The sequence below is a fragment of the Tyto alba genome, unplaced genomic scaffold, assembly GCF_018691265.1.
Source record: "Tyto alba isolate M040663 unplaced genomic scaffold, T.alba_DEE_v4.0 Super-Scaffold_11, whole genome shotgun sequence".
NCBI lineage: Eukaryota > Metazoa > Chordata > Aves > Strigiformes > Tytonidae > Tyto > Tyto alba.
This window is the reverse complement of record NW_024881273.1, coordinates 510,605-529,118: the sequence shown is the minus strand read 5'-3', so window position 1 is coordinate 529,118 and position 18,514 is coordinate 510,605. Positions and strand designations below refer to the sequence as shown.

The window sequence follows — 18,514 nt, the reverse complement described above, 5'->3', positions numbered from 1 at the left end:
CGCCGGCTCCAGCCCACCCACCCAGCCGGGCACCCCGGCGGCTCCACCGCGGCGCGGCGCGGCCGGCCCCGGCCCGGTCACCTGCTCCGTGAGGCTGCCGGGCGAGCGGGAACCCTCCCCGGGGCCGGGACGCAGCCGGTCCGGGGGACAGGCCGGTCCCGGGGGGCGGCTGCGCGGCGCGGGGAGGCTCCGCGTGGTTCACGGCAAGCGTTTGTTTGCACTACCGAGCAACAGCCCGATAATTTATTGTTATTGTTATTAGTAACTACACTTTGCAGCTTGCTTACATTTATCCTTCCGAGGGAGGGAAAGTGGGCTGAATCAGTCATCGCCGAGCGCACCCGGCGGGGCGACTCTTCCCGGGCCGACGGCCCCGCACAACGGCCGGGCCCGGCCCGCTGGGCGCTGCAGCGGCGGCGGCCGGGGGCAGAGAACCGTCGGCGGGGAGGCTCGGCGCGGCGGGGGCTCGGTCGGAGCCGCGGGCTGCAGAGCCGCTCTGTAGAGCGGCCGGTACGCGGGGGGAGCTCCGCCGGTCGCGGGGCCGCCCGAGGGGCGCCCGCCGGTCTCCGTCTTTGTGGCTGGACCCGCGACAAGCTCGGCCCCTGTCCACCGTGCAGCCGGGCCGGTGCCCCCGTGATCCCCGAGCGGGTTCGTGGGCAGCGATGCTTCGGTGTCGGCCGCTGGCGGGCGGGGAAGGCCGGGGCTCCGCGGGGCAGCGAGGCGCGGAGTCCAGCTGTGGGGGGAGAAAAACAGGACAAAGTGAGCCAGTACCCCTGCGGCTGCCCCGCGGGGCTCCCGCCGCTCCCTGCCGCCGGGGCCGTCACAGACGGAGCCGGAGGCCGGCGGCCGCGCACGGTGAGGCGGGAAGCCGGGCCGCCCCGTCTAGCAACGGGCAGGGCCCGCGGCTCCCCGCGGGGCAGCACCCGGGCCGGCCGGTCCCGCTCCCGCCCGGCCCCACGGGCGCTGCTCGCCCCGGCTGACCCCGGCCGGCTCCCGGCCCCGCTCCCGGCCCCGCTCCCGGCCCCGCTCCCGGCCCCGCCGCGCCCGCGGGAGCCCCGGCCGTGCCGCCGCGCGCCGGCAGGGGGCAGGCTGCGCTCGGGGCCCCGCCGCACCGGGCGGCCGGGCCAGGCCGGGCCGGGCCGGGCTTAGTTGGGCCGGACCCCGCTGAGCCGGGCCGCTCGCGGTCACCGCCTTCCCCGGTCGCGGTGCACCCCCGCACCCGCGGATCCGGCAGCGCACCCCGCGGGACCGCACGCCCCGCACCAGCGCTGCAAACGCCGCAGCCCGCGGAGCGCCCCGGGGCAGCACCCCCGGCCCCTCCCTCCCCCCGCGGGGACGCGCCCGCCGCGGCCGGGGGAGCGGGCGGTGCAGGTCGGTACCGCGGGGAGCCCGCCGGCAGCAGCCGGGAAGGCCCACGCGCAGACGGGGACGGGGCTGCACACGCATGCAGGCGGGCAGGATGCACAGACCCCCACGCACCCCGAGCGGGGAAGGCATGCTAACGCGGGGAGCGCCTCTGCTCTCGCTGCCGAGCAGCCCGGGGGCCCTCGCTGTCCCGAGCAGGCACACGCGCGAACACCGAGCGAGGCGGTTCTGTCACGCACACGCCTGCAGACCCACGGAGGAGGTGTGGGGGGGGTGTGTGTGTTGTCTCGCCGCGCACCCTCCGCTGAGTCCCCGCCGCGCTCCCCGCAGCGCCTGGCACGCGCGTACGTGGGCGCCGGGCCGGACAGACGGACGGGACGGGACGGGGAGGGAGCGGCCGTGCCGCCCGCCACGGGAGGTTTGTGCCAGCGCAGCCCAACGGCCGCAGCCGCGGAGGCTCCTCGGGCCGGCTCAGCCCCTGCTATTTATTCCGGTGCTTCATTCTTCTCTGCCTTGTTTAGGAAATGCAGAATGGTGACGGGCTGCATTTCTTGCTCGACTCTCAAAATTAAAACAAAACACCTCAAAACAAAAAGATTTGCCTTGCAAATAAATAGAGAATTAGAACCAAGCCACGGGGAGGTGGGGTTGCGTTCGTCTTGGTTTGATTTTATTTCTGTGATGGTTTTGCGCGTGGGTGTTTTAATTGTATTTTGTTTTTCGTTAAAAGCACTATATAAACCGAATATAACACCTCATCGAATTGTTCTCGGGGTAAGAGGCAGGGATAATAATTATCCGGTGCAGTGTTCGTACACACACATGGCAAGAAGCAACAAATCTTTGGTGTGATATTTGTGAGTAAAAGCCCGCGAACAAAGATTGAATTATTGCTGCGGGTGCGAGTTTGGGAGGCTTCCCGATCTGCTCTCAACTATCCCACCGCACAGCATTGCTTTTTTTTTGTTGTTGTTTTTTTTCTTCCTCTTTTCTTCTTTTTTTAGTAAGAAGTTACGTAAACTACTGCGAAAAGAGGGGCTCTACTTTTCCTCACAATTGTAGAAGATAATTTGATGGAAGCCCTGTGTGACTGAGAACACTGAATCCTTACACAAAAATATGAAGGGAACATAAAAAATTAATGTAAACGAGAAGCTTTTTCTCCACGGATTGAACTACGAAATCTAAGCAGCTTTTATCTTGATCTCAGAATTAAATAATCATATATTATTTTTTCAGCATTAGCTACAAAGGTTTTCAGATTTGTACTGTCCAGAACAAAAACGAAATAAGCTCTATTACGGAAAACCCTTTCCAAAATATTTAACTAAAACATAATCACGATTTTCTCTCAGAGATGTTTCTGTACAAAAACGGCATAAAAAGAAGGCTTATCTTAAGACCCAGAAAAAGAAGCATTAAGTAATTCAAGTTAACACTTGTCCTGCTTATTAAATATCAATATTTTGGGAGCATTACAAAATAAACTCCCTTGCTTCGGCAGGGTCACAGCATATCATGGGTCACATTAAGAAACTCTGCACGGAATCCTTTCCGGATTTTTATTTCCTCAGATTTAGATTTTTAACGGTATCTGCAAAAAAACAAAAACGAAAGGAAAGCCCGAGACGCGGGATTTCAGGCGCTCTCCCTCTAGCACGGGGAGACCGGTGGGTATCGCTTTTCTCATTTGTTTTGTTTCCTAAGACGGAATAAAAGAGCGCAGCGTGTTCGAATGCGGCTGCTTCTGCCCGCGCCCGTTGTGTGCAAACCCCCGGGCCGCACGCGCAGCCGGAGACCCCGCGCGCTCAAGCGCTGTCGCGACGACACCCGCGCTCCGCGACACCCGCGGGAAGCGCTGCTCGGGGCGCGGGGCCGCCGCCGATCGCTCCCGCAGCCCTCGGGGGCCGCTGCTCAGCCCGGGCAGGCGCGGGGCCGCCGGACGCTCCCCCGGGGCCGGGGCCGGGCCCTCCCGCGGGCGGCCCCGCCGCGACGGTGCGGAGCCGCCCGGCAGCGAAGGGCGGGCGCGGTGTGACCCCCCCCCGCGCCCCGTCCCGTGTCCCCGCCGGGGCCAGTCGCGCCGCCACCGCCCGCGGGACACGACCCGCGTCCCCCCGCCCCGAGGGACGGTCCCGCCGCCACCTGCCCGCGGCCCGGCGGGGGACGCGCGCTGCTACCTACCGCGGGCAGCGCAGGGGCCGGAGCCGCCGTCGGGCCGGGAGCGGAGCGGCCGGGGCCCGGCTCCGCCGCGATCCTCGGCGGCCGCGCTCGCCTCCCCCCTACCCCCCTCCCCAAACCTCCGCCAGCCCCCCCCCCCCCCCCCTCCAGCCCCCCCCCCGACCCGCGGGGGCGCGCCCCGGGCCCGCGCTACCCGCGCCCGCCTCGCCGCTCGGCCGCCCCGGGGTGCGCGGAGCCCGCCCGCCCCGCGCCCCGGGCGCCGCCGCGCTTCGGGGGCCGCGGGGGCCCGGCGGGGCCAGGGCACTATTTGACGTCGAGGAGACGGATCACCGCGGCGCAGCGATACGGCGCGCACCAATGGAGTTCAAATGTCAGCAAGTTTGAGGAGGGGTGAGGCGCCGGGGGGTGTGTTCCTCCGCCGCGGCCCCTGCTCTAAACGGCGCGGCTCCTCGGGACGCCGCATGGCACATGGGCTGCGGAGCGCCGGGGAAGCCCCGCCGCCCCGCCCGGCCCCGCCGCGCCGCTCCGCCCGGCCCGGCCCGGCCCCGGGAGGGCCCTCCGCGGAGGGCGTGGGGCTCCGGCGCTGCCGGCGAGCAGGTGACACCGCGGGCTGCCCTGCGCCGTGTGCGCGGCATGTGCGCGCCCGTGTAGCGCGGGGTGCCCCCATGGGCGGCGGCGCCGGCGCTTTCCTCTGCCCCCCGTCTCTGGAAGTCCAGGCAGGAAACGCTCCTCATGTCTCCCAGATAAAAATAAAAGCGACTCCCTCCTCCCGGCCGCAGGCTGTCCCCGAGCTCGGCCAGACGCGGGGCTGAGCCGGCCCCGCCGCCCGGCAGCGCCTCTCCCCCGCCGCCCCGGAGCGCCGGGCCGCGCCGCCGCCCGCCCCATGGATATCGCAACAGGTCCCGAGTCCTTGGAAAGGTGCTTTACGCGGGGCCAGTCGGACTGCTCAAAGATGCTGGACGGTATTAAAATGGAAGACCACCCTCTGCGCTCGGGTCCGGCCACGTTAGGAGTGCTGCTGGGTGAGTTGCCGCTCGCTTCTCGGCTGCGCCAAAAGCCACCCCCCGTGCTCTGCCCGGTGCCCGGGGCTGCGCTGCGGCGGGGCCCGGCCGGGCTGCCGCGGGCTGCGGCCGCCTCGCCCCGGGCTGCCGGCGGGCGCGGAGCTTTTCTCGCCGACGGTGGCGGGGCGCGGGCTCGGCGGCGGCCGTCAAGCTCGATGTCGCCGAGCTGCGGGGCCGGCCGGGCTGCGCTGCCCGCCGGCTGCCCCGGGGCCGGGGGGGGGGGGGAGCGGGGCCGGGGCCGAGGGGAGCGGGGCGGGTCGGGGGAGCGGGGGCCGGGGCAGGCGCTTCACGCCGCTGTCTGCCGTTCGCAGGGTCGGACTGCCAGCACCAGGCCGTCTGCGAGGGCTGCCAGCGGCCCATCTCGGACCGGTTTCTGATGCGGGTGAACGAGTCCTCCTGGCACGAAGAGTGCCTGCAGTGCGCGGCGTGTCAGCAAGCCCTCACCACCAGCTGCTACTTCCGGGACCGAAAGCTCTACTGCAAGCAGGACTACCAACAGTAAGAGCGCGGCGGGGCCCGGCGCGGTGCCGCCGCCGGCGGGGGAGCCCCGGCCCGGCCCGGCCCGGCCCGGCCCGGCGGTGCGCTGCGCTGCGCTGCGGGCTCGGAGCGCGGTTCCGCCGCCCGGAGCCCGGCGGAGCGGGGAAGCGCCGCGCCGGGGCCCGCGGCTGCGCGGGTGGCGGCCCCGGCGAGCGGGGACCCCAGCGCCGGGCGGCGCGGCGGGCAGGAGACGGGCGGGACCGGAGAGACTTGGAGCCGCGGCGCCCGTCCCGAGCGGGGAGCTGCAGCCGCCCCCCCCCCCCCGCCCCCGGGCTCCGCGGCGTCCGGACCTGCCGCGGCCCCGGACCCTGCGGCGCCGTCGGAGGAGGGGGCGGCGGCGGCGGGGCGGCCCGCTTCGGCCCGGCCCGGGCAGGGGAGGCAGCGGGGCCCGTCTGCCCGGGGCGAGCCCCGTCCCGCCGCCGCGCCGGCAGCCCCGGGGAGCGGCCCGCGGCCGTGCCCGGGCGCTGAGCGGCCGGCGGAGCGCGGCGGAGCGCGGCCGAACGCCCGAGCGGGGCTCGGCGGGGCCGTCGCCGGGGTCGCGGGCGCGCTGCCGCGGAGCGAGTCCGGGAGCGCGGCCGCCGCCGTCCCGCCGAGCCGCCGTCGGGCGCGGAGGGTGCGCGGGCGGCCGCGGCGGTGCCCGCGGGGCCCGGCCGCAGGGACTGGCGCCGGCCGTGCCTCCGCGGCCGGCCGCGGCAGGCGGAGCCCGGCGCTGGCTCCGTCCCTCCCGGCCCGGGCGCTGCCCGCGCTTTATTTTATTTAGGCTTTATCCCCAAATGTCAGGCTTTGTCGGGAGGCGGCCCCCCGCCGCGCCGCGTCCCTGCGCGGAGACAGAGCCCCTGCCCCGCGCCGTGTTTGTCCTCCCCTGCAGAAGCCCACTTCATGCTTGTCACCGAAATTGAGGATCCTTTTTGTGCCGGGAGGGGGGCGAACATGGGCACTTCAATCACTAGGACATAATATGGCTCTGCTAGAAGTCTGGCAACAAACAAAGAACAACAACTATTGGTTTGCATCAACTTTTGTCAGGCATTCAGCAGGCTTCCAGAAAGGCCTGAAGTGGCTTAGTGGCAACAATGTGCATTTCATAGCTACAGCATGAAAATCCATCTCCATGGAAACTGGTAGTAAATGCTAGCATGACATGCTGAGTATAAATATTGTTAGGGTTATAACTCTTGTATAAATGGCCCAGATAAATGTCCCCCTGTTTAGGAATTACAACAAAACGTGTTATTTCGGACTGCAGCCCTTACCAGCACACTACCAGAGAGTCTTCCACGGGCCTGGGCGCTTCACATGAAAATAACCCGGCGCTTGCCTCCGCTGGGCCGCCGCGATCCTGCCCTCGCAGGGGCCGGCGCTTCAGCCTGGTCTGTATTTTCTCATACCCCTGGGTAGGGAGCATATCCACGGACTTTGTCGTCTACACCAAATAAAACACCCTGTGGTAGCTATAGTTGTAGATCAATGAAACTCCTGCCTCTGTAGGTAGTGCTTACTACCTTAGATACTTTTGCTAATTAGGGAAGAATTTAGAATATTCTTTAGGCTCCCTAAAAAAAAAAGCGTTATTTGGCAGTGCAAATATTTACACTAATTACAAGCAAACGTACCCTCTAAGTCCCATCTTTAGTTTCTGTAAAATAAAGGATCACACTTCGTGGCTTAAAAAGCAGGATCGCAGACTATTGCTTTGTGAAAACAAAGATACTTTTCCAACTGAAAATAGAAATGTCACCGCTTCAGAACTTCCCGTATTATCAAAGGTGTCCAATTGTATAGGGGGGAAATGGGGTAACCAGGCTGACGAGCAATAAAAAGATATCAACATGTTAGCCTTTGTTGAATCCCAGCACCTAGTGTGACATTACATGGTAACCTGCTGTGTGTGCCCCCAAGGACTGACAGCAGCAGCAGCTCATGGAAAGGGGAGGGGAGACACGGTAAATCAAAATTTGTTTTCTCTGAAATTTTATTAGCCCCAAAGAGCAAACATGTGAAACTAAGCTGACCTTGTTTGTGTGCTTTCCCTGTCTGCTGCCTTTTAGACACAGAGAAATACTCTTTTACGACAGCTAAAGGATAAAAATAGTTTTTCCATACATGCAGGCGGTTCTCATGGGCTGTGCGATGCAGATGATCAGTTTTATCAGTAAGAGTGTGGAGGGAGGAGTGAAGCCACGAGCGGGTTGTGCAAGTCCTCTCCAGCGTGCTGGTACGGCCGTCAGCCTGTGCGGGAGCGGTCCGGGATGTAAAACGCCCGAGCGCGAGGAAAGCGTGCCGCGGAGCAGTGGGGGGGCACGGTGTCACTGCACAGGGAGACCCGTATCGGTAGAATCAGATGCTTTTTGTTATCCTGAGTCCTATTTGCAGATCTCTGGGAAAAAAAAAAAAACCAAAAAAACAAACAAACAAACAAAAAAAAAAAAAACAAAACCAAAAACCAAACCAAAACAAGAGGGAGAATAAAGATTGCTTAAATACCTTAGTTACTGAAATTTGCTCCACATAGATTTTTCTGTACATTGTAATGTAATTTAAAGGTCAGATTTCTTCAGAACTCCCAGGACTATAATCAAGTGCTGTGTGTATATCTTTGAAAAACTGGTGTCTCGTCTTTCTAATGAAAGCAAGCATCTGATGGGTCAGATATCAGACCTTAAACCTTTCACTGGGTCAGGAATGATTACTGCCCATCCTCGGATGAGGGCATTTCACATTAGGGGGAAGGGTGAAAACATTTTTCTATTTTTTTTTTTTTTTTTTTTTTTATAAAAATGTTGGCTGTTTGAAGCTGCCCCTATGCTTGGAATGTTAGAATAAATCCTGGGGGGGATGGATTAGTGGCCCAAGCACAGTTTGAAGCAGTCAGAGGTGCCTGATAACTATAATTTATCACAAAAATATCATTGCTACATCAGTGGGACCCAGTGGGACAAGCTATGCATGTATTTTAAACTCTTTTTATACCAGAGATTCAACAATTTTTTGCAGGAGTACATCCTTATCTTTTGATTTAATGCAAAGTGCTTATTTTGCTAAAATTTAAGATTTTGAAGGTCACAGGTAGATTTGACTGCAAGGTTTTTAAGGGGGGGAAAAAACCAGAGTGGTACAATGGCACCAGGGAGGCTGACTCTCGCAAGCCCGAGTCAAACAGAATCTCTTTGATTTTAATGAGAGCTTTGCCAAATTGCAGGATTATTGCACATTTGGAACCTTACACTTTTTTTTTTTTTTTCCCTTTAAAATAAAGTTTTCTTTCTGACAAACTGAAACCTTCATAGTGAATGTTTATCAAAAATAGGGGCTTTGCGGTAGTTATATTCTGGTCCTTTGCTTAAATGAATTTATTTATTGTACCACTCATAGCAGTGCTTCCTGCTATAAAACATTAGTAATTATAAATATTACATTTCTGTCCCATTTGTATATTTTCATTTTTTTGTGGTTGTGCTTTTCTGGTTTGTTTGTATCTCCCTACTCAGTGTTATGTAACGATTTGCCCTAGTTATTGCTGATATTAAAAAAAGATACGCTATGAAAAATAACTGTTTCAGGTTACGTATTTCGGACGTAAGAAATGCACAGAATTTCTAGAAAGGTCCACATTCCTATTGTAGCTTTGGAAATAAAGGCTGTAGATGGGGTCATGTATTTGAGGGATAGGATAGCAAACAATCACAGCTGCTATTTCATGATTTTGCATTGTATGCATTCTAAGTTTTGCTTAGGGTGGGAAAGGGAAATACATAGATTTTTGTTAGATTCTTCAGGATACACCAGGCATTGTTTAGCATCGTTATTGGATGCTGTTAAAAAAGACTTACTGTATATTTCTGGTACGTCTTTATACTGTTCTTCTTCTCTGAGTCCTTCCTTGTCAGTGACTGGGTTTGTTTTTTATGTACAGTCAGCACGGAGCAGCATGTACCTCGCAGGAAGGAAAGAAAATCCTGCGAAGCCTCGTTGCTGTAGGGAAATGTTACCCTCTCCAGATTTTGGAAATTCTTTCACACGAGTATAATAGCGAGGCTGATGCTTCCCAGTTCAGTTGCGTTTTATATCTGAAATAAGACAAAAGCTTCCTATTAGTAAACGTCTCTTATTTTTGGGAACGTTATTTTTCCTCCAGAGAGAGAGGGAGCGTGTGTCTGTCGTGCGCGCGGGCTGTGGAATGTAGGCAGGATCCGTGGCACAAGAGGTGACTTGAGCTCCCAGATTCTGCTACATGCAGAATGGGTCATAGCTACTTGCTAACAGGAAGATTTTATTTGTTTTCAGTTTTACTTTTTTTTTTTTTTTTTAAATTTTATTTTTTTTTAACTGAGGGGCACCAGGCGTGCCGTTATGCTCATCAGTGCAGTCGTTCATCATGTGAACTCGGCAGAGCCATGTAGAGCAGCCTTGTCCCCCTCCGCTCTGTTTGCCTCTCGCGTCCGGCTGGCACTGGTCCTTGTCCGTGGGGCTTTAAGAAACAGTGTAAAAACTGACTGAAACTCGGAGATGAGGAGCAGCCTAAGCACATGCCCAGGACATGGAGTAATGATTAAAGTTATGTCATCCACTAAAAATGCCTTTAAAAGTCGCTGAAATACTCTGGCATTTTTGCCGAGAGTCCGAGCAGCCCTGCGCTATCGGGCACGCCACCCCGGATCAGAATTCTCCGTACGGCCAGGCTGTCGTAGCACCTCAAGACAATTCCAGAAGCGGGAGCGTTGGGGCAATGTAGCTGTTCTTTCTGCCGGTGACGTCAGCAGTGGCCGCGGCCGGGCAGGGCCCCCGCAGGTCCCCGTGCCAGCGGGAATTCTCCAGCTCTGCGGCACGGAGCGCGGCCGCGGGGCAGATCGCGCCCGGGCGCTGGGGCGGCTCCGGCCGAGAGCCCCCCCGGGCTCGGGCTGCGCCCGGGCTGGCGGGCAGCTGGAATGGGACGGGGCGTGTGTGGAGAGTTTGGGGAGACATTTTGGGTTTCTGCTGCAGTCGTGCTAACCTTATTGGACAAAATAATTGCGACGGCAGTACGTAATTTGCGCTAATCCGTGGTAGAAAATGATAGGGAGGATCTTTTTGCGAGGTAGGCAGTATGCAATTAGATTAATAAGAAGATAATTTATAATGCTTAACTACTAACCTGGGAAAGAATAACCAATAAATACGAAATACACTGCAAACATTTATTCACTGAAATAGATAGCAAACAGGAACATTTTGTATTCTGTTTAGAAATCACGCCTATTATTTTTTCGGCCTAAACTTTCGAACTAGTTCCAAGGCATACATCGCACCTTTTCAGCTATCGGTAATACAGCATGATAAAATAGCTGGGCTATAATGTCTCTTCTTAGAATAATTATGTTATTAGTGTATTTCAATTGTAAATATATACCCCTCTTGCTTGCCTCAGTTGTGGAGCAGCCCGTAAGGCATGGTAGGTCTTAAGATGCCTACTGCTCTGGGGAACTTGAAAGGTGGGCGCATATTTAGTGTCACGTAGAGGCTGCTTAACCTAGTCAGATCGTTGGGAAGAAACTAGGAGAAAAAGGAGTACGATTTTCATCATGCAGCTGTGATTTTTATTTTTCATTCCAGACAAAATTCGAATTTGTACTAAATCTGCTACTTCTTCTTGTAACAGGAATTGATCTAATTTTATTTAATACCCCCTCCTCCCGAGCGAGGAGCACAGCAGATACAGCAGATTAGCCGAGCAGAGCTGGAGCTCCCCGCAGACGCGGTGTGCAAGCCAGCGGGAGGGTGCAGCGCACCCGCAAGCGGCCGGGGCCTCCCCGGGTGTGATAAAACAGGCGAGAGCCACCGCGCCGGCCCTGCGCGGGGGCACCTCGGGGCACGGGGGCACCTCGGGGTGCAGGGGCACCTCGGGGTGCAGGGGCACCACCTCGGGGCGCGGGGGCACCTCGGGGCGCGGGGGCACCTCGGGGTGCAGGGGCACCACCTCGGGGCGCGGGGGCACCTCGGGGTGCAGGGGCACCACCTCGGGGCGCGGGGGCACCTCGGGGCGCGGGGGCACCTCGGGGTGCGGGGGCACCACCTCGGGGCGTGGGGGCACCTCGGGGCGTGGGGGCACCTCGGGGTGCGGGGGCACCACCTCGGGGTGCGGGGGCACCTTGGGGCGCAGGGGCACCTCGGGGCGCGGGGGCACCTCAGGGTGCAGGGGCACCACCTCGGGGCGTGGGGGCACCTCGGGGCGCGGGGGCACCTCGGGGTGCGGGGGCACCTTGGGGCGCGGGGGCACCACCTCGGGGCGCGGGGGCACCTCGGGGGCAGGGGTGCGGGCACACCTACGCAGGGGAGCCCACGGCCGTCGCTGACGTGCTCGGGGGGCAGTGGGGGGGGAAAGAGAGAGAAGGACTGGTAAAATACTTGGTTCCTCTCGTCGTTGCTAGGCTGAGAGCAAGCAAGTACCTTTTCTGTCTGGTCTGCAGAGTTCTCCTCGCGCTGGTCAGCTCTGGTGGCAGTTCTGGAAGAATGGGGTGTGTAAATATAACAGCAGTATTTCGTGATAATATTAGAACGAGATTTTCTACTGCTTGGGCTGGCTTGGACCATGTCACAAGTTGCATAAAATGCAGATTCACAAAAAGGCTGTGCATTTTAAACCCCAGCGAGATGGAAAAAGACCATTATAGTACCCTCTATAAAGGGTGCACTAGGTCAAATGACACACTTGCAGAAAAAAAGGGATAAATGCTTCTTTTTGCCTGTGTTTTTTTTGCCCGCATGATATGTCATGTTATTGCTCAAGTGCGGTAAGAAAGCAAGCAAGTAAATAAATAAAACTGTGAAGTGAATTGTACAGTAATCTCCAGTAAAGGTAAACAAACCGGCTATTGCTCTTGGATGGTTTAGTGTGGTAGAAAGGCTTTTTTGGCATGATTTAGGGGTGATTGCATTACTCATGAGGCAAAGATTGACTCATAACGAAATGACAGTTTCTTGTTCATTGCAAAATAAATATAAAAACTCCACATTTGTCCTGAAACAAAGAATAAGGTTAGTTATAAGTAACAATGTGACGTGAACCTTGACAGCTGAGTCTCTAACAGCTAAATAATGAAATTAGAGGAGTTACTTCGGGTTTAGATGGGTGCAATTAAGAACAGAAATTGCCTTACTTTAAGTGAATTGGAATAAATATATCAAGTGGGCAGGGAATGATTATCGAATATACACCTTGCAGACTACGTAATTGTGATATGCTATATCTGAAGCTATGAGTTAAAACTGATTTTTGTTTGATAAAAATGTATTACAATTTTTTTTTTTTAGAAAGCAGAGGTGTTTTCCGAGTTAAGATAATTTTTAAAATGTAATGGGAATAAGGTTATTTTGCAGCAGTGGGAGCTTTAACAGCACTGGTAACATTTAAGGGAAGAAGACACCACTTTTCTCCATTAGTAACTAGGTAAAAAAAAAATAGTGAACAACTTAATATCCAATTTCAAATAAACATTGAAAGTAAAGCTAGACTTCTGAGTTTGAGAACAGAGACCATAAGAGAGAAAAAAATGACAATACTTGTAAGGTAGAATGAGCTGATTTTTGGTTTCAAATGCAATGCTCTTTTGTGCTTATAACATGCATGCTAATATAGGTCTAAATCTTGCATACTTTGTGCAGGCAATTTATTCACTGTTTCTAGACACCTCTTTAAATTCAACATAAATTTGAGGCAGATCTTCGACTTTTTTTTTTTTTTTTTTTTTAATACTAATCTTGCATTTACTTTAAGTTCCTGGACTTGCTTTGGCTAGACTGACATTCCTCAAGTGAAACACTGTCTTACTTTTATTTTGCTTTTTGGTATGTCTGCCATTGCTTTGAATGTATCCTGACAAACTCGTCCAATCACTCCAGCGCAGCGGGGGGGCCAGCCCAGCCCCTGGCATCGCGGGCGCTGTGCAGAGAGAGGGCGAGGTGCTGCCCTGGGAGGATGAGGGGTGCGCGGGGCTCCTCTTCCCTGCGCCTCACCAGACTGTTCTCAAAACAGACATTTTGCAAAAGAGGCTCCGGTTGCTCCCAAACAAACTGCTGAAAACAAATATTTTCTTCTTTTATATGACCAACACAGACACAGAATATATGTGTTGCCCTTGCCCTTCCTTGGGTGCTAAATACCCCCTGTAAGTAGAACGCGCCGTGTGTAGCGATATTAGGCAGATTGTGTAGAAGCAGAACCCTCACAGTGAAGTATCTTGTGTGAAACAATAAGTATCCACTGTCTCGAGAAGACAAAACATTCAGATCAGTGTTACCAGAGGAACCCAGGATCTGTTACACCAACTTTCCTGAAAAGCGAGGGAAATGCAGCAGCCCAGCCCAACCCACCGGCGGGCTTCTCGTCGCCAGGCTCGTACGGAACTGGGGTGCTTTACTCACCTTTGAAAAACTATTTACCCGTGGGCAGTTGAACAAGTAGACATTTGTGAGATTGTATTACAGTAAAGGAATCATTAATATGTCTAATTCCAGTTTGTTATTTTGTTGCTTTTGAAATTTTACAGTGTTCTTCTTTATAGATACAGCAGAACTGCTATAGCACAAATTGATTAAATGCTCTTAATATCAACATAAACAAGGAATAACATATTTCTTGGGAACTTTATAAGGATTTATACTCTGGTGCTCCTGTAACAAGCCAATACATTTACAGAGAACACTTGTCATGGGGGTCATTTGCTTTGCTTCCAAAATGCAGTATTTTTTTTTAATATGCACAAAATTTTCCTTTGCAAATGTTGACATGAACTTGTGAACATGCAATTCCTGTTGACTTCAATGAGAGCCATCCTCGCTCATCAAAGGATTGAATTTGGCTCTTGATTTTACTGCAATCAGTGTATTATTTATAATGTACAAGAGTGCACGTGCACTCTCCCAGTAAGAGCTAATGGAATTTATGTGCACATGCTGAGGACCAAATCCTCCTGGTAGCTGTTAGGAAGTTTACTTTCATGTGTTTGTTCCGTCGTGTAACCTGAATCATCGTTCACTGATTACAAAAACAAAGCCAAACAAAACCAAAAGAAGAATAATAGTCTATGTCAATAATATTTTTTTGCAGTTGTTGCTTTCATTATAGGTTATTATTATGATAGGAAGCAAGCAAATCTGAATTTGCAGAAGAAATTTTTAATATTGTTTTAAGGCATTTCTAATTACAGCCAGTGGCTACCCGTCGTTCTCTCAGACTGATAGAAACGTCATTGCTCCTTAGAGTAGTTTCTCCTTCCAGGCTGAGCACTGGTGCCTTCCTGGCGTGTCAGTGAGGAAGCACGTTTGTTGCGGGAGGTGGAGGCTGAGGCTGGGTTTAGCGTTCGCTGGCGGAGGTGGGGCTGGGCAGGGCGCTGGGCACCGCTGCCTGCCACAGCTGGGGCTGGGGTCACCGGGAGCTCCGCGGGACTGGACCCTTGGGCTGCGGCATGATACCTGCCAAAACTCATTAGTGAGAAAGGTTACAGTTCTCATTAACATCCACTCCACAGAGCCGCTGCTTTCAACCTGTGGGATCCTATCCTTTGACATAGTCAGCTTGCCTACAGCTAGCGTTTTTCTATTACTTGATAGAGCTATTCCCGCAGCTTCCCAATGGAAACAGCTGCTCTGGTTTCTGATTTTTTCTCTTATGTCACAATTTTAATCCAGTTTCACAGAGGGGTGATGTGAGTGTGCTCGCTGAGGTTTCTTTGGATAACGCCTGTGAAATGAGACAGTTATTTAGTTCTGTATCATACAAGGAGGTTCATTAACAAATCACAATAAAGCACTGTAGGAAATCATGAAACCAACACAAAAAATGCCAACCAAAACACTGAAATGACCGCAGAAGAGGTACGCTACCTTTGGTTAGGGGGAAACTTTGGTACAGTAGGGTCCAGCTGTATGCGACTGTCTGGTAGCCCCGGCACTATTACTCATAAATACTCAGTGTCTTCTGCAGACGTTTCTCTGTAGTTGGTGACCTGTGCTAAGCCACCTCTCGTGCAGCAGAGCCTCGGCTCTGTACTTCAGTGGTGCTGTGCCCTCGGTTCTGTGGCAGATCTGGGCCGGGAGCCGGCCAGCCTGCCCGCTCGTGAGCCTGGCGTGAGCTTTTTGGATGGGCAGGAGCTGCCGGAGAGGTCCCAAGCGCTGTGGGGGGCAAGGGCTGACACACCCCCCCCCCAGGCTCCCATCGCGGCCGCGCAGCCCGGAGCTGCCCAGGCACAGAGCGCCGTTCCCACCTCGGAGCCTTCTCGCAGCAGCTGGGGCTCGAGGCTCCCCGGTCCATCCTCCGGGCCGGCCGGGTGACGTGGGGAGCTCGGAGCTGCGCTGGCACTGCCGGCGAGCTCGCACAGGCCAAAAGCCACGGCCCTTCCTGGCTGCGGTGGGTGAGCGGGAGCTGGCGTGTGGGGCGATGAGCTGGGGTTCCCCGCGTGCGTGGGAGGGGGTCACGCGGGCTGCCCGTCCGGGTGGGTCTGCCTGGGCATCGGGCCATTGGCATTTCTGGCTTTGCAGGAGAGAAAGAGCTGATCCTCCCTCCTCCTCCCCCCACCCCCGCTATTAATGATTGCGGTTTGCAGACGGAATATCCACTCCGTGAAGGTTTGTATGTACATGCAGGCTTGAGTCAGTACCTATCTGTTACAGTTTTAGAGAGCTCTCCTCAGATCCCGGGTGCGCACAGCGGGCCACGAGCGCTCGGGGAGGTTGGCAGCACATTCCTCCTGCAGCAGTCACCAGCGCCGGGACCGCTCCCTGCGCAGAGGGGCTGACGCTGCCAGTTCACCGGCCCCGGCGGGGACTGAGCCGGCAAATCCCCACTCCCAGGGCTCCCATGAGTAATGCCACTGAAGCCAATTCCCTGGGCGTGCGGGGACTTGCTGTGTCAGGCAAGGTCAGTTTACTTACCTGACAGCAAGTGTCTAGAGAGAGCTCAGTGGAGCCACACGCTGAAGTTGTTGGGGATGGGGCTCTTCATAGGTGAAACCCACCTGAAACAGAAGTTGCAGTTTAAGGTTGTGAGTTGTCTTTGCAGTTGGATCTTGGCATGGGCTTCATGTGATGACAGGGAAAGTTTCACATGCGGAGCGTGACCCTGTGGGTCAGCTCCCACTCACACTGGAGTCGACGAAAGTGTGGTGGGGCCCTGTATGAACGTTAGTACCAGCAGCGAGGCTTTAGAAATCCCTTTCCTTCATTAAGCATTCTGACAGAGCCAAGCATGTGCTCCTCACTCTGCTGGTGGCTCTGTGGTCCTCTGCAAGGCACTTGGCTTCTCTGTGCTTGTGACTGCACTGGGGAAATGCAAATGCCGTATTTCAAGTGCTTCCCAGTCACCTTCTGGTCATTAATAATTGGAGCCCAGACTGAGAAAGGAAGAGGGAAGAGAGAGAAAGAAAGGAACAGTGAGCAAGACCTCCCTGCAGAGGTCAACACAAAGCCAGTCTGCCCTAAGTCTCAGTGAATGAATTTTGCATATTGTGTGCCGCTCTCTTGAAATTTTAAGAGAAAATGTTTTTCTGAAGTGATTCTGTTTATACTAATTTTATTATATGTCAGTCTGGTTTTTATTACATCCAAACAGTCATGCAGACTCAGCATCTCTACTTTGTAGCAATGACAGAGGTGACTAAGAAAGGCTCAGTGAAATTTAGGGGTCCAAAGCCATACAGACAAAGCCCCCTAAATTATCCTGCCGGTAGAATTTGCACTTGCACCTGGGAAGGGAGAAGCACAGAGGCTCCAGGATCGCTGCCAGCGCCACGGGTGACGGTGCAGACCCTGCTGTGGTGGGCAGCGGGGAACCCAGTACCACCTCATGCTGCTGGGGCTCGGCGGTGGCGTCCCCGGCACATGCTGCAGTGGGAGGACTGGGGTGGCCCCGCATGCGCCCATGGAGCTGGGGCTCGACTTCCTGCGCAGCCCGTCCGGCTGATGCTGCCCCGAGCTGCGCCGCGGCTGCAGTGCCCCTTCCTTCCTTCCTTCCTTCCCTGCAGTGCCCCTTCCTTCCTTCCTTCCTTCCTTCCTTCCTTCCTTCCCCACAGTGCCCCTTCCTTCCTTCCCCGCAGTGCCCCTTCCTTCCTTCCTTCCTTCCTTCCCCGCAGTGCCCCTTCCTTCCTTCCCCGCAGTGCCCCTTCCTTCCTTCCTTCCCCGCAGTGCCCCTTCCTTCCTTCCTTCCCTGCAGTGCCCCTTCCTTCCTTCCTTCCCCGCAGTGCCCCTTCCTTCCTTCCCCGCAGTGCCCCTTCCTTCCTTCCTTCCTTCCCCACAGTGCCCCTTCCTTCCCCGCAGTGCCCCTTCCCCGCTCTCCCCATGCGGAAGGGCCAGGGTGGGGGCACGGGTGGCAGCGCGTGTGTCTGCGGGGGCCCATGGGTGCTGCCCACGCCGCAGGCTCTGGCTCGGCCAGGGGCTGCCCCGCGGCCGGCGAGCGTGGGCTCGGGCGCTGTCGCCCGCCGGTGCCCAGAGCTGGCCGGGAAGCCTTGCCGCAGCACCGGTGCCTCTGCCCGCCGGGGCGCGGGGGAGGCCGTACCCACAGCCTCAAACGCCTGGATCTTCACAGCCCGTGCCTCCCCGAGGTCCAGGGAGGAAGAGCTCCTGTGTTCTGGGCATCGCATTGCCCCGGGGGCGATGCTGCTCTTCTAAGGATTCCCTCCCTTGTCAGCCAAACGTGCTGAAGCTTTGCAGTGTCTGGATACTTTCTCACTTTTACTTATTTACACACACATATGAAATTACTTACTTCATTGACCGACATTTTCCTGAGCTGCAAGGAAGCTGTCCCCATGTTTTCCTGTGAAAGTTGTGAACGGGTGACAGTAACAGTGTTGTAGCCACGTGCTGTTTGTGCTTATTGCAGCATCTGCATGAGTGCTGATGCTTAGAGCAGATACTGCAATGCCCAGTGTGTGCCTTTTGCTTTCTGTGTGCGTAAAAAGAAAAGCAACGCTCTATTTTTTTGCAGATGAGACACAGTGATAGGAGTACTTGTAGTACAAAAGACAGGTTATTGTTAAAAGCAATTTATGAAATGTTGCAAAAGTACAAATGGAGTAAAACTATCTGAGAGAAGAAGCGGCATGTGAAACACTGCAGCGATACTATCTCTACTTGGTACGGTTGGTTTGAACCTGCCAGGCTTGGTGGTTAGAGCTGCAACAAACAAGTGATTCAGCTGATGGGAGCAGAGAACCGACAGCTACTGTGTTAATGGAGGAACAGGCGGGATCCCGGTGCTGGGGGATCCCCGGCTGCAGCCACCGCACCCCGCTGCTCCCGGCAGTCGCTGCCTGGGCAGGAGCTTCCGCGGGAGAACGTTGCGTGGAGGAGGCAGAGTTTGGATTCCAACAGCAGCTTTCCACCATGTCCTGCACTGGGGACTG

At 55.8% G+C, this 18,514-nt stretch overlaps 1 protein-coding gene and 1 long non-coding RNA gene across 5 annotated transcripts in view; one reads left to right on the top strand and one right to left on the bottom strand.

The window, feature by feature from the left end:
• Positions 1 to 210: 210 nt before the first annotated feature.
• On the bottom strand, positions 211 to 3,643 carry LOC122152755. The gene is made up of 2 exons (XR_006164777.1): positions 3,547 to 3,643; positions 211 to 733 (listed from the first exon to the last, which is right to left on the bottom strand). It is a non-coding gene; the product is annotated as an uncharacterized LOC122152755 (long non-coding RNA).
• A 376-nt stretch (positions 3,644 to 4,019) lies between these two features.
• Positions 4,020 to 18,514, top strand: part of LMX1B (LIM homeobox transcription factor 1 beta) — a 103,649-nt gene continuing 89,154 nt past the window's right edge. For 2 of the 4 annotated variants that reach the window (XM_042786873.1, XM_042786872.1), the window contains exons 1-2: positions 4,021 to 4,565; positions 4,916 to 5,102. In XM_042786873.1, the coding sequence (XP_042642807.1) occupies positions 4,427 to 4,565; positions 4,916 to 5,102 (326 nt within the window). In that variant the 5' untranslated portion in view covers positions 4,021 to 4,426. Of the gene's footprint in view, positions 4,566 to 4,915; positions 5,103 to 18,514 lie in introns of all 4 variants that reach the window. The other 2 variants (XM_042786871.1, XM_042786870.1) reach the window with 2 other exon arrangements.